This window comes from Battus philenor, unplaced genomic scaffold (genome assembly GCF_028537555.1).
Source record: "Battus philenor isolate CCGP_79_NKW_IND1 unplaced genomic scaffold, ilBatPhil1.0.hap1 SCAF_1, whole genome shotgun sequence".
NCBI classification, from domain to species: domain Eukaryota; kingdom Metazoa; phylum Arthropoda; class Insecta; order Lepidoptera; family Papilionidae; genus Battus; species Battus philenor.
The window spans coordinates 3,137,769-3,155,033 of record NW_027181661.1 but is presented as its reverse complement, the minus strand read 5'-3'; the positions used below and the strand labels follow the sequence as shown (position 1 = coordinate 3,155,033).

Here is a 17,265-nt window from a genome sequence, read left to right as displayed (position 1 = left end):
GTTTAGGATGTTGGCTGCGGTCTGGAAGGGTGTGATAATGGCGCCGGTAGCGACACAAGAAGAATAAATATAGATGTCTACGAATAGGATGTGCTGTACATCCTTGACACAGAGGATGTTGTTGGTGTAGTATGCAACTGGTCCGAAAACCGATCCACACTTAGATTGTGTCAGAACAAAACATATATTAATATTAGAGGCTTTATGGAAATCATCAAAATATATTGATATAAAAAAATAACTTGATATTTATTCATTTTATTAAAATTTTTCAACTACATAAAAATAAACAGGCACAAACTACAACTAATTAATGTCATAACAAACCACTGTAAGAAAAGTATATAAGTTTTGAGGAGTATATACTGTTTCTAAAACAGAAATAGGTTATTGTATTTTTAGCGTCATTTTCGTTTAAAATGACAAAAAAGGATTTTTACCTTAAAAAGGAGCCTTGGTCTAGTCTGTTGGTTTGAATTGAGGTGTTCTATAGAATTATAAAAAACTAGCCGTAATAGTACATTGATTAGGACTAGATAGTGTTATAGCAGTCGTCACGAATCTAAATGCTGTTAATTGAACAATATTTTTTTAAAAATGATACAGTCATATTCTCTTTATGGACAGGGAAAAATTTCTTCGACTAACTTCTCTAAATAATTAGTTTTTATCTTTCGTGAAAGCTTTTTCCGAGCGTCTAGTCACATATTCATTATATAAGATACACAATTAACAGCAATGAAGTCTGTTTGTTAAATATTATCCATTTATAAGATTATTCTCTCAAAATATGTTTAGATTTTTTATTGTGTTCTACTTTGTTTACTATGTTATTTTAGAAGCTTGCTTCTAATTAGCTGCCAGCAAAAAAATTAATTTCTATTAAAAATAATTTACATAATTCTGTTTTTGTAAATTTTATAAGAATTTTTTTTAAATTGAACGCAGTTTACCTGGGATACCTGTAAGTTTTAATTGGTAACACAGTGCTCGGTAATATTCTGTAGTTCGTCAGTGACACTCGCTATCGATAGATCTTCTGATTAATAGTTCTACAAAAGGTGATATTTTGTTAATTTGCCTTAATTTAATAAGTTACAAAATCGGTTTTGTGTATTAAAATTATTGTGTTGTTTAAATTATCAATTTAAAAAATATTTATATTTTTAATTCATAAAATTTTTGGGTAAAAAATACTACATATATTTCGAATAGTGAAGTGAAATACCTCTATGATTTCCAGACGTGGAGGCAAATCATTTATTGAGCGAGGGACCATGACTTCATTTTAAATCGACATCTGCAAAAAATGTATGTTAAATTTGGCTTCTGCCATATTTATCTCCTTTTTCCTTAATTTGTTAGGACTAATTTTTTTTTATCAAAGAATTATATCAAGTGAAAATAATATTTACACATACAATACCGATATTGAAAAATAAAGAAAAAAATACTTACATCATTTTTCTGAAACAGAGAAAAATAAATATTGTACTAATAATTATTTAAATATATATAACATTTTATTACTTATATTTCATTATTAAAACAAATTTCTACAATTTTGTTCTTGACTACAATTAAATAGATCATGAGAATAGAATGTAGCCTTGTCGTTTGAGTAGATTCTTTTTTATTTAATTTTCTTATAATATAACAGTACATTAAATCTGAAATTATTTTGAAATCAGCAGAAAAAGGATGTAATAATTTTATAAAGCAACAAAATTAAAGATCCGTCTTAATGTTCACCAGACAAAGTTGTTATTCATAACAACATAATGATGCATTTAAATTAGAAGTGAAATGTCAGTCTAACTATCTTAAGGAAAAATGATTGTGTTTTTGTATAATGTTAAAAGGAAAAAACCTCCTTTATAATATTTTTCTTCTTTCATATCAAAAAACTGACAATGTATGAGATAATGATGAACTTTTGAATTAAAGTAAAAATAAAAATTGATATTATAACTTGTCTGCAAATGACCTGTGATACTGCACCTTTATGTTTTAATTGTCACCAAATACCATCATGTTTTACTTCTATACAAAAGTGTGGATGTTAGAATGCTATGTCAAATCTGTTCAAGTAAATATAGTATAATGTGTTATTTCCAAGTCAATGCAATTTTTTATAACACAAAAGGCTTATATTAGGTGGACTGGAAAGTAATGTCGCTTTCTTAAATTAAATTCACACCACTACATTTTTAACAAGTTTTTATTTCTAATCAACAATATATCCACCTTCATTGTCAACAACCTATTGCCATCTACTATAGAAGTTTTTTATCCCGGAGCAGAAAAAATCTAAATTTTTATGAAAAATACAACAATAGAAATGGCATTATTTTCCAGTGCCCTTAATATATACATTGAGTTGCGATATGGAAAATAGATTTTTAAAAACAAAATCATTGCCCAAAATGTAGTATTTGAACTTTTACAGATGGTATAGTTTACCATTATTGATTGAAGTAAATATAGTCAAAATGAAGGGATTACCTGAAGACACGCAAATAGACTTTGAAGAGGGTCACCTCACTACGTCCTTGCAGACCAGATCAGATGTCATTAGATGGACTTTAATAGACTTTTCTGATCCAACGGTATCACATAGAAAATTCATTAGGGTAAGGTTTTATGATATACATTACAATATTATTACAAGGCAACATATTCAGATGGTTGAGGCTTAGAGTGGCCCTTCTTCACAACCAATTTACTCAGTAGCATTGGATTCAATGGATTTCCAAATCAGTTGGGTATAAAATTTAAATAAATAAATTTATACCAATGTTTTTCATAGAAGATATAACTTGAAAATAGAACTGTATATTTAGATTAACTAAATTAAAGACAATTACAATGCAAAATATGCATAATGTCAATGTTAGTTCAGTTCAGTTTAGTCCACTGCTGGACATAGGCCTACCCGTTGATTTCCAATAATCAGTATGATTAGAAGTGATCTACATCTGGTGTATTAAGACAACCTAAACAATGTTGCCTGGCCCACCTTATGGGTGGGTGTCCTATGCTATGCTTGCTGGACTATGGTTACAAATCCAGAAATCTTAAACCCTTTGTCTATGCAGCCATTCGCTCTGTGAGCTATGTGACCTCTTTACTACAACCTCAACTTGCCAATCTGTTGGAATGTGAAATTTACTTTAATTTAAAAATCTAAGGCGTTTTAAATAAACATCATTGAATAAATGTGTGTGACAAATGTTGTTATGATAGACAATCTTTCCTATTGTAAAGAGACATTTAAACACCACTGTTAGTTGACTAAAATATAAGTCACAGTGGCTCCCAACTGTAATACATTAAATTTATCAAATGTCAATATAAAACCTTTTTCAATAAATAAACATGCTTATTATGTTTTTTTTCCCAGAGGTGGAATCGCCTGTCCCGCTTCCAAAGGTCTCTAGTATATGCCGCAATAGTAATTTCCATTACAATGTTAGTGATCCTGTATAATTCTAAGATGGCAAATGACTTACCTAAAGACAATGCTATGAAGGCTGCGGAGGTAAATTATATACAATTTTTTTTTGCAAGATTTATTATGAAAAATTTTAAGTGCCCCCAAAGAGATGAACTTACTAAATAGTCTAGGTTGCGAGAAGTCGCCACACCACATCCAGTGCAACACGAGTCATTTAAAGGAGATTTTCTAGCAATTTTTACAGGAGAACTATACTTTACAGTGGGGTTTTATTAATTTATGATTATGTAAAAATTAAAAATATTGAATTGTTTCAATTGTGTCAACTCATGTCTTGTTTTTTGTTGTAAACACAAAGTATTATTGTCAATATATACAATTATTGAATCATTTTACTCTTAAGATGATTCATATAAAAAAGGTTTTTATTACTTTTACAATAAATTAGTAATAAAATAATACCTCTCACTTCTGATTTTAGATGAATTTGTGTAACTGCTACATTAAGGGCATTTGTAATAAGGATCATAAAAGAAATTGAATGGGATGAGTTTCTTATGGGGTCTTCTAAAACAGCTTTTAGATCATTTATTATTATTGTTTCTATTAAACAGAGATCTTCTGGCATTGTTCTCTGGATGTACATGAGTGAACACTACTAATGCTCAAAGGGGGAAATAATATGAACAAATAAATTAAAATAAGAAATTAAAATATCGTTTATTCAAATAGGCTGTGACAAGCAACTTCAAATCAATCAACATAAAATTTAGGCATTTTTATCCCTACAAGAAGCAACCACCAGCTCGGAAGGCAGTTCTGTTGAGAAGTGCCGGCGAGAAACTAAATAATTGCTCCTTACAAATATAACTTTATACATAGCGCTTGACAATAATTGTCTTGCTGAATAAGCACCAACATTTATTTTCACGCAATAACATCAGTATAATATTTGGATGGAATAATATATATATATATTTTTTTTTCAATAATATTTCTTTAATATCAGCTTTAAATCTCTCCAATTGATTGTGGAATTTTATTGTACGTAGGTATAACTTGTGCCATAAATGATTTATGTAATATTTCAAGACGAAAACTAAGAGTTAGATTGATAAGAGCTAATTTTTTTTTCTTTTTGCCTCTGTTTTTTAAGTAATTTTGGATATTTTGTGCGGATAAACGAAAGAAATATTTATGTACATTGTTAAGATTTTATGGAACTAGGGCTTTATAACATGGCTCAATATTATATTGTTTAAAGTAGCAGTTTTATATCATTTACATTTAGTCAAAACAGGAATTTACAATTCGTGAAACATAATAGATAACTTATCTAAAACAAGTTGGAGGAAGTCATTTTAGCTGTAGTGTATGAAGCATGTGGTGTTTTTTTTAATACATGTATAAGTTATTAATTAAAATGACATTGTTTAAATATTTTTGTTTTACGAATACAATTTTCATTTTATTATTTAATCAAACGGTAGGTTAAAAAAGTTATTTGTTACAAAAAGTTTATATTTGAATTTAATAATATTTGGTGTTTAAACATGAAAATGTCAACGTAATTTAATTGAAAAAGGAAATTGACTATTTTAATTATAAATAGACTTAGTATTATTGTTTCTTATAAAAAATTGTGTATATGAAATAAAAAAATTTTTTGTTGCTACCTTTAGTACATTTAAATATTGTCTAGTACATTTAACCTAATCATTCATTAATTTCGATATTTAAGTAGGACACAGGTTATACATAGTTAATAATTATTACAACTATCAATGACATATTTTAATAATCAATATTTTGTAATTCTCTTAGAGTAACCGATCATTATTAGAAAAATCTATGTTCCAGGATTCCCACCAGAATGTTTCTCTAGTCACTGAACCAGAGAGTGCTCAAATTCAACATAAAAAGGCTATGATTGAAATGGATCTTAACGAGAGGCCTACATTTACTGGTAATTAATTTATGTATATTTAAGCAGAGCCAAGGTCACCGACATAGGCCCAAGAATTACTTGTATGAAATGGCAGTGGCACATAGCAACCGATGGTAGTTAGGGCCGAAAGGTAGCAACCTCGAGCCGGTGGACTTGGCGTTGTTAGGCGCCCCAATAGGTTATCACGGAAAGTTTCCAAATTTCAAAGAAGAACAAGATATGTATTTGATTTTTACCCCATCTATTACCCTGTTACAATTATCCTGTATAATGTTTACTATTATACTACTAAAAAATAATTATTTATGTTAAATTTGGAATGTGAGATATGAATTATATTACATACTTCGTTTAGTTTTATAAAAATTAGAAAGTGACTACGTTGTGAAATCAGATTGTAGGTAGATCCAGTTGAATGTTCAGTTAAAAGTTCAGTTTAATATTGTGATAAGTCTGTACACAGGTGGAAAGAGATATATATATATATATATGCATATATAATTATGTATGTATATAAATATATATATATATATATATACATATGTGTGTAGGTTGCCAGATTTCTAATCTTTACACCTTTTAAGAGCTAAGAAAATTCTACGTTATTGTTTTAAATGAATAAAGACAAACATAATAAATTGCATTACGTTTTATTTGCTTTTTATCGCTAAGAAATCTTAATGATGTAAAACGCAAAGCTTTTTTTTATATAATGATATTTAAAAATTTGAATATATTAAACACATACATTATATTGGATTTATTTTAGTGTACGTTTTGTATAAAATGTTAAACAACGATTTATTCCAGGACCATCGAATGCGCGTCAGTATGCCGTGGTTGAGAGCTTCAAGCACGCCTGGCGAGGATACAAGGAACACGCCTGGGGCCATGACAATTTGAAACCTGTGTCTGGCATGGCCTCCGACTGGTTTTCATTGGGATTGACTATAGTTGACTCTCTAGATACTGCGTTCATCATGGGACTGACTGACGGTATATTCCTTTATACAAGCTTTAATTATACTAGACTAGTCTAGATCTAAGAGCAGCTGATTATAAATGCGAGAAAGAGATCATTGTCACTCAGATATTTCGTCCAACATACCGCAAGACTAAGGTCTTTGACCACTGTTCCTTGCCAGTAATGACTTACGAATTCAAACGTGGTCGCTTTTGGTTTGCCTTATAAGAAGGCTCAAGATCACCCAGATAACATTTGTCGTAGTTTTACTGCGAGTTCGAATCAGAAATGAATTCTGCAGAAGAACAGAGGTCTCTGACTTACCTAATATTTGCCCGTCTAAAGTGGCAGTATGTGGGGTACATCGCTCGCGTAAGCGATGGCCGAAAATATCTAACTGATTCAGGTGTTACTTTGCGGAAGTCCATCCTAAGTAAGAAAGGGACAGCAGTAGTCGTGCAATGGAGTGCACCGCCCTCCAGCCCGCTGATAAATTCCCATGCGGCAAACAATGCGAATTACATAACACGTGTTTCACCCTTCCACGGGGTATTCTCAGGAGTAATGTTACAACGATTAATAACCTAATTAAAATTAAAAATTAATAGCCTCAGGAGTAATGTTACAGTGGTAAAGTATAATAAAAAATGTATTAGTAAAGCTATATATTAGTCTCTTTCTTACTTACGATGGCCGAAAGGTTCTCAAATGGCGACCACAAGCAAGTAGACGCAGCTTGGGTAGGCCCCCTACTAGGTAGACCGATGACATTGTTAAGGTCACAGGAAGTCGCTGGATGAGAGAAGCGCAAGACTGGTCATCTTCACGATCTTTGGGGGAGGCCTGTGGCTTGTCTTCCTCCTTGTTCCTATGAGCTGGTTTCTGTAACCAAATCACATGTGCTCGATTCGTTGAGTAAAACCCTTAAACGAGTGAACGTACAGTCTATTTGTGAGCAAAAATCTTTAAAGCTTTTAACATATATTTCATATCACCTATATAAAGTGATCACTCTGAAATATGTTATATTCGAGATCGACTGGCCTATATTTACTGGCGGTGCGAATTCTGCAGGCGCAGATAGTAACCAAACTGCTTTATCTTACCATGTTATCATTATGTTATTTGTTATTTCTGTGATCATTGTTTTTTGTATAAAGTTTACAATATTTTAATTGACAGAAAACGAGATATACATTCACGTATATGATTTACACTGATAACCAATCATTCTTTATTTCTCAGAAGTAAATATTAGGTAAACTAAACGTAATTTTTTTTTTGCAATTATCTCTCTTATTAATGACGGGCAGAGAATAAAAGTATTTTTTTACTTATAATAAACTAATTAAACGTGAAATTATTGCAGAGTACGAAGAAGGAAAGGAATGGATAAAGAAGGAGTTGATATTTACAAAGAATAAAGACGTTAACTTCTTTGAAGTCACTATACGGGTGCTCGGAGCTTTGTTAACAAACTACCATTTCACAGAAGATGACATGTTTCTGGATAAAGCTGTAAGTATATATGTATAAGAAATTACTAATAATTTTTAATAGCTATGTATCTTCTCAGTTTTGGATTCCATCCATTAATAATCTTGGCATACTAGGAAGGTATAGGGATGGTGCTTGGGACTAGTGAAATAATCCTGACAGTGAAAATTTGAAAGATCATTCCTAAAATTAATTGTTCGCTCTTAAAGCCTTAATTCTTTAGCTGATTATAAAGAGATTTTACTGTAGTTGATAATTTCTTAGAGATTTCTATGAATTTATTTCTAGTTATTTTGTTAATTAGGTCATACTTGCTTACTTTATTTGGGAGGTCTTTACGTATATGTTTCACAGGTAACAGTAAGATTTTTTAGTACTCTACATCTGTTGATATTCTTTATATTACTTTGACTATATTTACTTTTAATTTTTTTTTCATTTTCTTATTATTTTGAATAACGTATCTCTAGAAATAGACAAAAATTCATACTACAATGACCTGATTATGAATGGAAATTGTTTGTAAACATATTCTGTAAACATTCTACTTTTAAATTTAACAGATAATGTAAAAAAAATGCTATATTGTATTGGAAATTGACGTATAAATAGTGCGTAGTTTGTTTATTGATTAATTTTTTTTATCTGGTCAACCATTTTAAATACCGTTGCCTTTCTCTGATCACAATTTGGGCTACTAACAAAATACAACCTAATATGTGTTTCTGTGTAAATAATGATTAATTCAATGTAAAGTTTCCAACTATCATTATATAGATGTTATTTCTAAAGGATAAGATTTATATACCCCACCTAACACACCGCTGTTACATACCTTGGAAGTTTTGTGTTTTGAAAAAAAAAACACAATTGTAGAGGGCGTAAATATATATAAAGAAAACATAAACAAACATTTGACCTTTATAACTAACCATTAAGATAATTGTTCTGGTAATAAATTTTTCTTAATTATTGAACATTAAGTTATAATTGTTGTTTTTATACACATTCGCAGAAAGACTTGGGTGATCGTCTCATGGCAGCTTTCTCTTCGCCATCTGGTATACCTTACTCGGATGTGAACCTGGGAACGAGGACTGCACACGCGCCTGAATGGTCACACTACAGTACCACCGCAGAAGTAACAACCATACAATTGGAGTTCAGAGAACTTTCTAGAGCTTCAAACAACCCTGTATATGAGGTTAATATCTCATTTTTATTCACATTTTACACAAAATAAACTGCGAACTAAATATATTTCTTAATTTAAGACATTATTTTCCAAGTCTGTGTGATTGTAAAACCAAATAAACCATTAAATCTCTGTGTATATAGGAATATAAAAATGCTTTGCGCAATTTTTATTTTTTTTTAAATATTAGAACTTATTAAACTTCGAAAGCACAGCTGAAGCGAACTTATTTCATTTATGAGAATAATAGAAATTAGAAATTGCGAAAAATATTTCATAGAAATTTTTACAGATTATCTTATATCTGTAGTGCAGTTATATAATATTTTATGTAAAATCCTAAACAAGCAATATTTTTTAAAAATAAAATGTCTATTCGTTGTTACGTTGCAATATTTGCCAGTGCTTTACTGTGGTTAAAAATTTTGCAAATTTGCGAATTCAATTTGTTTTTATGTGTAGTTGAAATATATTCAATTCTAATTATATTTTCAACTAACTGCCATCACAAGCTTTGTATTAACAACAGACCTCTATTGAAATATAGAACATACATAGAATATGAAATAGAAAAACAAAACATGTTTTAGAACAATCAGTTTATTTATTGATTTAATCTCTTTATAATGTACAAGGTTTTTTTTTTTAATTTTTATTGTAAAGTTTTATTAAACACAATGTTGTATGACTGTCATATATATATATATATATATATAAATTAAATGCTCGATGACGAAGCTTAGTGATGGCAAAATATTTCTGTATTATTATTGCACAGATCGCTTGTGTTATATGCGGTTTGGTTAGGCCCCTCACTAGATGGATCGACCATTTTGTTAAGATCACCGGGAAGTCGCTGAATGCGGGCAGTAACACCGGCCACCGTTGCTATCTTCGGTGGGGGCGATGGACTATCGGCTAAAAAAGAAGCAGATATTTTATATTAAGTTATACAAAATATGCGATGGAATTTTCTAGAAGCTTCACATTGTTTATTATTAAGTTGTGAGCGTTTATAACAGGATGCAGCTGCGGCAGTGTCGGAGAAGATTCACCAGCTACCGAAGAAGCATGGCCTTGTGCCTATATTTATTAATCCGAACACTGGAAGATTCCTACCGCACGCCACCATCACTCTGGGGGCAAGGGGCGACAGTTATTACGAATATCTACTCAAGCAATGGCTACAGACTGGAAAGACTATTAACTAGTAAGTTACAAAAACTAGTAAACCCTACTACTGTGTATTTGAGTGATAATATACTGTAATTATTATTTCAGGCTTAGGATGTTCACTACTGGACCTAGACGTCCCCAAATATTTTCAATAGTACCTATGTAATCATTATACTAAGAATATTTGAAAGGGGCAAAAAAACTTGAATGTAGTTCGTGTTGGTCTCTTGTCAGATCAGATAGTATTTAGTACATTCATAGCCGGATACTATAAATTGAAATATATCTTCATCTCATTTTCATTTTGATTTTTTGTGGACCCATATTTAAGACCTGTCGTATCCTTTATCATATTGAGAATTTACTTTTAATAGCATAAATTTTAGTTTGTGTGTACTTATCACTCTCCTCTTCCATTCTACACAATCTCTATTATTCTTATTACACTCTCTTACCTTTTATTTACATTCCATCCACAACTGCCTCTTTACAGTTTAAATTTTGGTTGTTATTTATTCCTTTTATAATAACATTTCTTCACGTTTTAAGTTTTTACAATTTTATATAATTTTAAGACTTTTACACTTTCTTTGTATTATTCTTATATTTTGATTAAAGTTTCAAATTGGGGCCGACCTTTCCTAAAATTCCCATGACTGAAAAGTGGTGGATATTGTTAAACCAGTGTTTTTTTTTTCCTGTTTACTTCAGAATCTTCAATAAATAACAAATCTTCTTTTTAATATTAAACCTAGATTTATATTATACAGTGAATACTACCGAAGCCGGGGCCTGACAATTCTTTGTACCGGTGTTTATAAAAATAAAGTTTATCATATCTATTTATAGACCAGAACAAACAAGTGATCACTGTAGTATCGTAAAATAAATCATATATATATTAAGCTTTTTAATTAGAATTGAAATTAGGTATCTGCTAAAAATATGTCACTTAGTTCCTGAATTCAGATTGTTTGGAAAGTTTTGAATTTTTAAATTCATCTTTCGACAGAAAAAAATACGGAAACAAACCACCAGCGTCTGAATTCAAGCTGAGGACAGATGAAGTTAGTGTTCTAGATTACATGAAAGGCCTACATTCGAACAGGAGACTTGCAATCTTGAGGACTAATTTACTCGAAGAAAATGAAAACATTCCTAAGCAATTTTATGAAGTACAGGATATTTTATAGTATCTCAAAAAGAAAATTAATAATAATAATAAATTAGTTTATTATATGAAATCCAAAACCTTCGCTGGGAATATGTCAATTAGTAACCTAGCTCCAGGGAAATGAAGTTTAAAAAAAACTAACATATTAAACTATCTTTTTAGTTGTTTATTTTTTTATTTTATAATTATGAATATATATTAGTATATAGACTAGGCTGTTTTTTTACCCTTGATGGTAGTCATATTTTTTCATTCAATTTATGAATATTTATATTATTAACGTAGTAAACATTGGTGGACTTGATGACCAATAGTAAACAGAGTGGTTGTGGTCATGCCCCGGTCAGTTCTAGTGGGGGCACCCACTATTCTCGGAATGCGTTGCCATGTAGTTCAGTGTTTGGTAGTGTGAGAGCATTCATTTCTTGAGTTTTTACGGAAAATATAATAAGTTCTGTCTATCTTTTTTTTTTACTTTTTCTTTACTTTACCTTTACCACCAAACGTTCCATTCTAAGTAAGCCTGAAGTATTCGTTTCAGCACAAAACACATGCAATTCCGCTTGATTGCGCAAACCTGACTGGTTTGAATTGTATTGAAACAAGTTGTTATTGTTATTTGGATTTTATTTGAAATAATTGATTTGAAGATTTTTCCCAGAAGCAAATTTAGGACATATTAAAATGGTGACACTTTCTGACTTCTATCTTCTATTATATAATTTACTATAACAGTCATCCCGGATGAAGATCCAATAAAGTTTTCTTGACATTCAGCTATAGGTCGTGAAATTATTTGTGTAAATATAAACTTTCTTTTGAGACACCATAAACAGAAGACATGGGCTAAGATCTACTGTAATTTTTTTTATACTATTGCTGTCATAATTTAATAGACCCTCGAAAATTTTCAGTGTATTTAAGTATATATATATATATATAAATATATATATATATATAAATATATATAATATTTATCGTGTTTTTCAGTTTATTGGATGACTACATGACTGCTATGGAGGGTGTGAGAGAATTCCTGGCGAAACGTTCGTCTCCGAACAAGCATTTGTTCATTGGAGAATTGTCAGCTGGATCCGAGGTATAAAACATCATGTTGTTGCAAAATTAGGCCTTACCACCATCTTTATCATATACAGTTATATTATATTTAGATTCAAGATCACTGTTTCTATACGAACTTGAATTGTTTATTTGAAGATAACCAATAATATACCAGTAGGATACTTATATCTATAGGATAGGATATTATTTAAGTACCAATTAACATTTATGATAGTTTTGATGTAAAAAAAATATATTATCTGTGTACATAGAAAGAGACTGCTAAAACTACATATTTATTAATATATTATAATAGTGCTTCTGTGGATTACTCTACTTCTTCAGTTTCTCCATATTTTCAGTCTAACTTAAGCAAAGAAAGCTGTTACACTATCGAGGAATATATGATTTTTAATTTAATTTACTCTTGATACAATACATCTTGAAATGAAAATTAATTTAACGTTCTTGGCTTTATGAAATGAGCAAATGTTAATGTAAATGTTAATGAGTATTGCCAGTGACATACGGATCTGAGACGTAGTTGATTACAACAGGACTTAAAATGCCCAAAGCTACCCAGAGATCAATGGAGCTGGCTTTGCTTGAAATTTCACTGAGAGATCGAATCAGAAATGAGAAGATCCACAGAAGAACCATGATCATCCACGTATCCCGATTTATTGCTCGTCTGAAGTGGCAGTGGATGAAGCACATCGCTCGTGGAACAGATGTCGGTTGGGGATGAAAACTTCTCGAGAGGCGACAACTGCCTGGTAGGCGTGGTGTGGGTAAATTTCCCACCAGGTGGACCGACGAATATTAAAGGCCGAGGAAAGTCTGGGGGAAGAGATGGGGGCAGTGTAAGTCCGGTAATCATGGCGATCCTTTTGTGTCGCCAATACCTTGCTGACTGCATTATCACCTGACAAAAAAATAGATATAAGCTGATTGGTTTTGGTGTAAAAGTTTAGGGTTAAAGATTTTACATCTATGACTGTTCACTCTGTATAATTGATATTTCACAAGCGCCTCTAAGCTAGGTCTGTAAAGAAATAGAGAATATTTTTGGAATAAAAATAAAATAAGTGTTTTGTTTACAGGCGTTCAACCCCAAGATGGACCATTTAACCTGCTTTCTCCCTGGTACATTGGCTCTTGGTCATGTGAACGGTCTACCTGATTGGCACATGACCATGGCGGAGGAACTTCTCTACACTTGCTACTTGACGTACAGCGCACACCCCACTTTCTTGGCCCCTGAAATAACCCATTTCAATATGGTGAGTGTTTTTGTTTGTTTTGTCGTTATATATCCCAATAACTTATGGCACAAAACTCAACAAACCCGTAACCAATATAGTCTAGTAGAGGCTAGTTAAAATGGTAGTAGGTAGGTACATAACTGACATAATATATGCCTGATAGGGTCTGAAGCTTAAAGTGGTCTTCCATTGTTAATAAAGGAAGCTGGATGAAACCTTCTAGTCCTATTGGAAATCGATAAGGCTGGTTGGTGTTCATCCTTGGACATCCTACGTCTGAAATAATAATAATAATTTAATTGTAAACTTTTAATGTATTACATGATAATTCTGGGACATATCACTTGCAACGGGCCTCACAAGGGTCAAGTTCACTCTTAGAGCAATGGGATAGAACTATACTCGGAGTCTTGTTAAGAGATCGAATCAGAAATGAAATCCGCACAAGAACAAAGGTCGCCGACATATGTCTAATTGCTTCTCTCAAGTGGCAGTAGGAGGGGGTAAATACTCGTGAAACTGAAGGACGTTATGACCGAAGTATTCAGTGGTATACCGAAGACCTGTCATCGTGGCAATATTTTGGAGAGGTATACTCCTGGCTGTGACCGTCTATCAGCTAAAAATAAGAATTCTGCGACATTGGAAAGAAATTTATTGTTAAAGCATACAATTTGTGTAAAAATAAACTTATTTTATGAAGCATAGTCAAATATAGATTTATTTATTATTTCAGGTGAGCGTAACCGAAGATATGTATACGAAAACGGCAGATGCGCACAGTCTATTGCGTCCCGAGTTTGTTGAGAGTCTGTGGTACATGTATCAAATAACTGGCAACACAACATATCAGGACTGGGGTTGGCAGATTTATCAGGTATGACTTTAAAAAATTAAACGTTTTATTAATAAGCATTTATAACTGTTTTTGTTAGGTACGCCCTTCACTATAGGTTAAGCCGCCCCTGAATAATAATATGTAGTGACCCAATCATGGCTCTTCCGGTAGACCTCTAGCTTCGCCACCTTAAAAGAAGGCATAAGCTAAGCGCTATTTGGGCAGCAATGATAGTAGTCAATTAGATTCTTATTTCCATTAAATTATACTAAATTTCAAAATGAAATGAATTATTTGCTCACCGACTAATGAAGATGCTAGATTTCTCTACAACATCAATCAGCAGAACAATTGGCTGCTGGGGCCTTGAAGTCCAGAGTGGTCCAGAGTGGTCACCACAGTTCAGCAATTATGTATCAACAAGATATATATATATATATATATATATATATATATATATATATATATATATATATATACACTTGTAGAAGTATGTGCAATGGCCGCCCTAGGCATAAATGATTGTAAACATGGTTTAACTAGAAAAGTTATACTTGAATTATTTGTACAAGATCATATAAGTTAGTAAATAAAAGCATTATATGAGATTTTTTTATTTGATGTGGTCTATTCTTTTTTTCTACAATATTATAGTAATATATATAGTAATTAATGTTGTCTTATATATAAAGGAATACATAACAACCATTATTAATTAACATAAACACACATATGATGCTTTTTTAATGCAGAACTATCTCAAATGATACTATGTTATCTTTATATATATGTTTTAATTAAAGATTATTTTTTCAGGGTTTCGAGAAATACGCTCGTGTGGCATATGGATATTCTTCAATAGCCAATGTGAAGTCTGAGAAATCGGTTCACCGCGACATGATGGAGTCCTTCTTCCTGTCGGAGACTCTAAAGTACCTGTACATGCTGTTCAGCGAGGACAGGTTCCTCATTGATCTGAACAAATATGTCATCAACTCGGAGGCCCATCCTCTTCCCGTGCACAAGAATTAATTCTAGACGTCCAAAGTAGCGCATTAAATGTTTCAAGTGAGAATTATACCAAGGAAAAAAAATATTAGGTATTGGAAAAATTTTTGAATCATCCAATTTTAAATGTCATATTACCGAATTATATGAACGATTGAAATTCTCTATAATTTACGGTTATAGGGTAACTCAAATGTATTGTGAATGTAGAAGCATTTTTGTCTCTATCGGTGTTCATAATTATAATATATCTTAATCACGTTATATAATTAATTAATATGATATACGAATCCTGCCCCTTCTCAAGTCTGTACTTATCTAAGTATATATTAAATATATATTATTTTCAATCAGAGAACGTATAATCGGATACTTATAATTATGGATACTTCTTTTTGATTGAAACATCAAATATGAACAAAACTTCAACCATCAAGCTTATGAACCATTTATGAATAACAATAAAAAATATTTAAAGAAATTGGGTTTTTAAAGAAGTGACTCGTAACACTAAATTTTTTTATATAAAACAAGCCGTTGCTTTATTTTTTAATCCGAATATACGATCTCTGATAGTATATATATATCCTATATGTTGATTATTTATAATAGACATATTTTTAGTGAAAATTGTCAATTCAAATATAAGTCTTATAATCCTACCGAAACCGCTGTACCGCGTCTGGTCATACATAAAGTATGTTCGCTCTAAAAAGGAGGGGTCAATACCCCTAAGCAATGCTTAGTGTGACAAGGTGACATGGGAGAAAAAGTAAAGATAATTCAAACCTTGGACAATAAATAAATTAATAATTTTAATTTCGTTATTAAATGTAATTGTATGATTGTCTAATATTTTAATAGGGGAGGGAATGTTTAGCTTTTGCAATGTAACATTTCTAAAGGAGGGTCGTGAAAGTGTAACTTCATGTAACAATGGACTCATTTTACGAATGGTCAATTAGGTATGCGACGAAAACGGGGCGGTTTCGGTAGCGCTATAGTCGAAATTTCTCATTAACATCAATAATTTTAATCATATCATAGATGTCTTAGAACGTGTTAATTCATTTATTAGTCAATTTTGCGGAAGATATTTTGATATAATGATATAAGTTGTTTGTGCAATACGTTATGGCAAAAAGAATTTATTTTATCTATCGTTGACTATTAGTGAAGACAAATCTCATTATTATTAAAACATCTGAAATCCGAAGCACATGTAATACTGCCTAATAAATGACATTACTCAGGTATTCGTAGTGAAATTTACGTAATAAATGTCGTATTAATAAAGTGTAGCTAACACGGTCGCAATTGCATTAGATAAAATCTCGTCGAACCAGATGTAGTGTCCCATAAATCAACGTCAATTAGAAACCCGGGAAAACAATAATCACATTATGACGTAACCTCAACATTTCCATGGATTAACGGTGAAGATACCGGATCCATAGCTTTGTAGAGCAGAGGGCCTGGTTGTTCGAGGCTGATCTACGTAGCAGGTTTAATGCAGATTGGCCCTCTTTGAAGTGCATTGGGGTTAGTACCCTACCAAAATAAATTTATATAATCCTACCATAGAAAGTCATATAAAGAAATATCTGGTATTTGTTTTTGATAGACCTATATTTTATGCTGAAGCGAGAGAGCCCTTTTACTACCTTATTTACAGTATATT

General features: G+C 31.4%; 1 protein-coding gene across 2 annotated transcripts; it reads left to right on the top strand.

Annotated features, from left to right (window-relative positions):
* Positions 1-1,013: 1,013 nt before the first annotated feature.
* Positions 1,014-15,946, top strand: alpha-Man-Ib (alpha-Mannosidase class I b). Of its 2 annotated transcripts, XM_068762090.1 has the most exons (13): positions 1,014-1,061; positions 1,244-1,311; positions 2,450-2,633; positions 3,404-3,541; positions 5,318-5,423; positions 6,216-6,401; positions 7,739-7,887; positions 8,882-9,070; positions 10,084-10,271; positions 12,402-12,510; positions 13,577-13,756; positions 14,475-14,615; positions 15,393-15,946. In XM_068762090.1, the coding sequence occupies exons 3-13, from the start codon at positions 2,493-2,495 to the stop codon at positions 15,606-15,608; spliced, it is 1,743 nt and encodes a 580-aa protein (XP_068618191.1). In that variant the 5' UTR covers positions 1,014-1,061; positions 1,244-1,311; positions 2,450-2,492; the 3' UTR covers positions 15,609-15,946. The 2 variants fall into 2 exon arrangements, with proteins under 2 accessions (XP_068618191.1, XP_068618199.1); XM_068762098.1 differs by lacking the exons at positions 1,014-1,061; positions 1,244-1,311; positions 2,450-2,633; positions 3,404-3,541 and adding an exon at positions 4,866-4,943.
* The last annotated feature ends 1,319 nt before the right edge of the window (positions 15,947-17,265 follow it).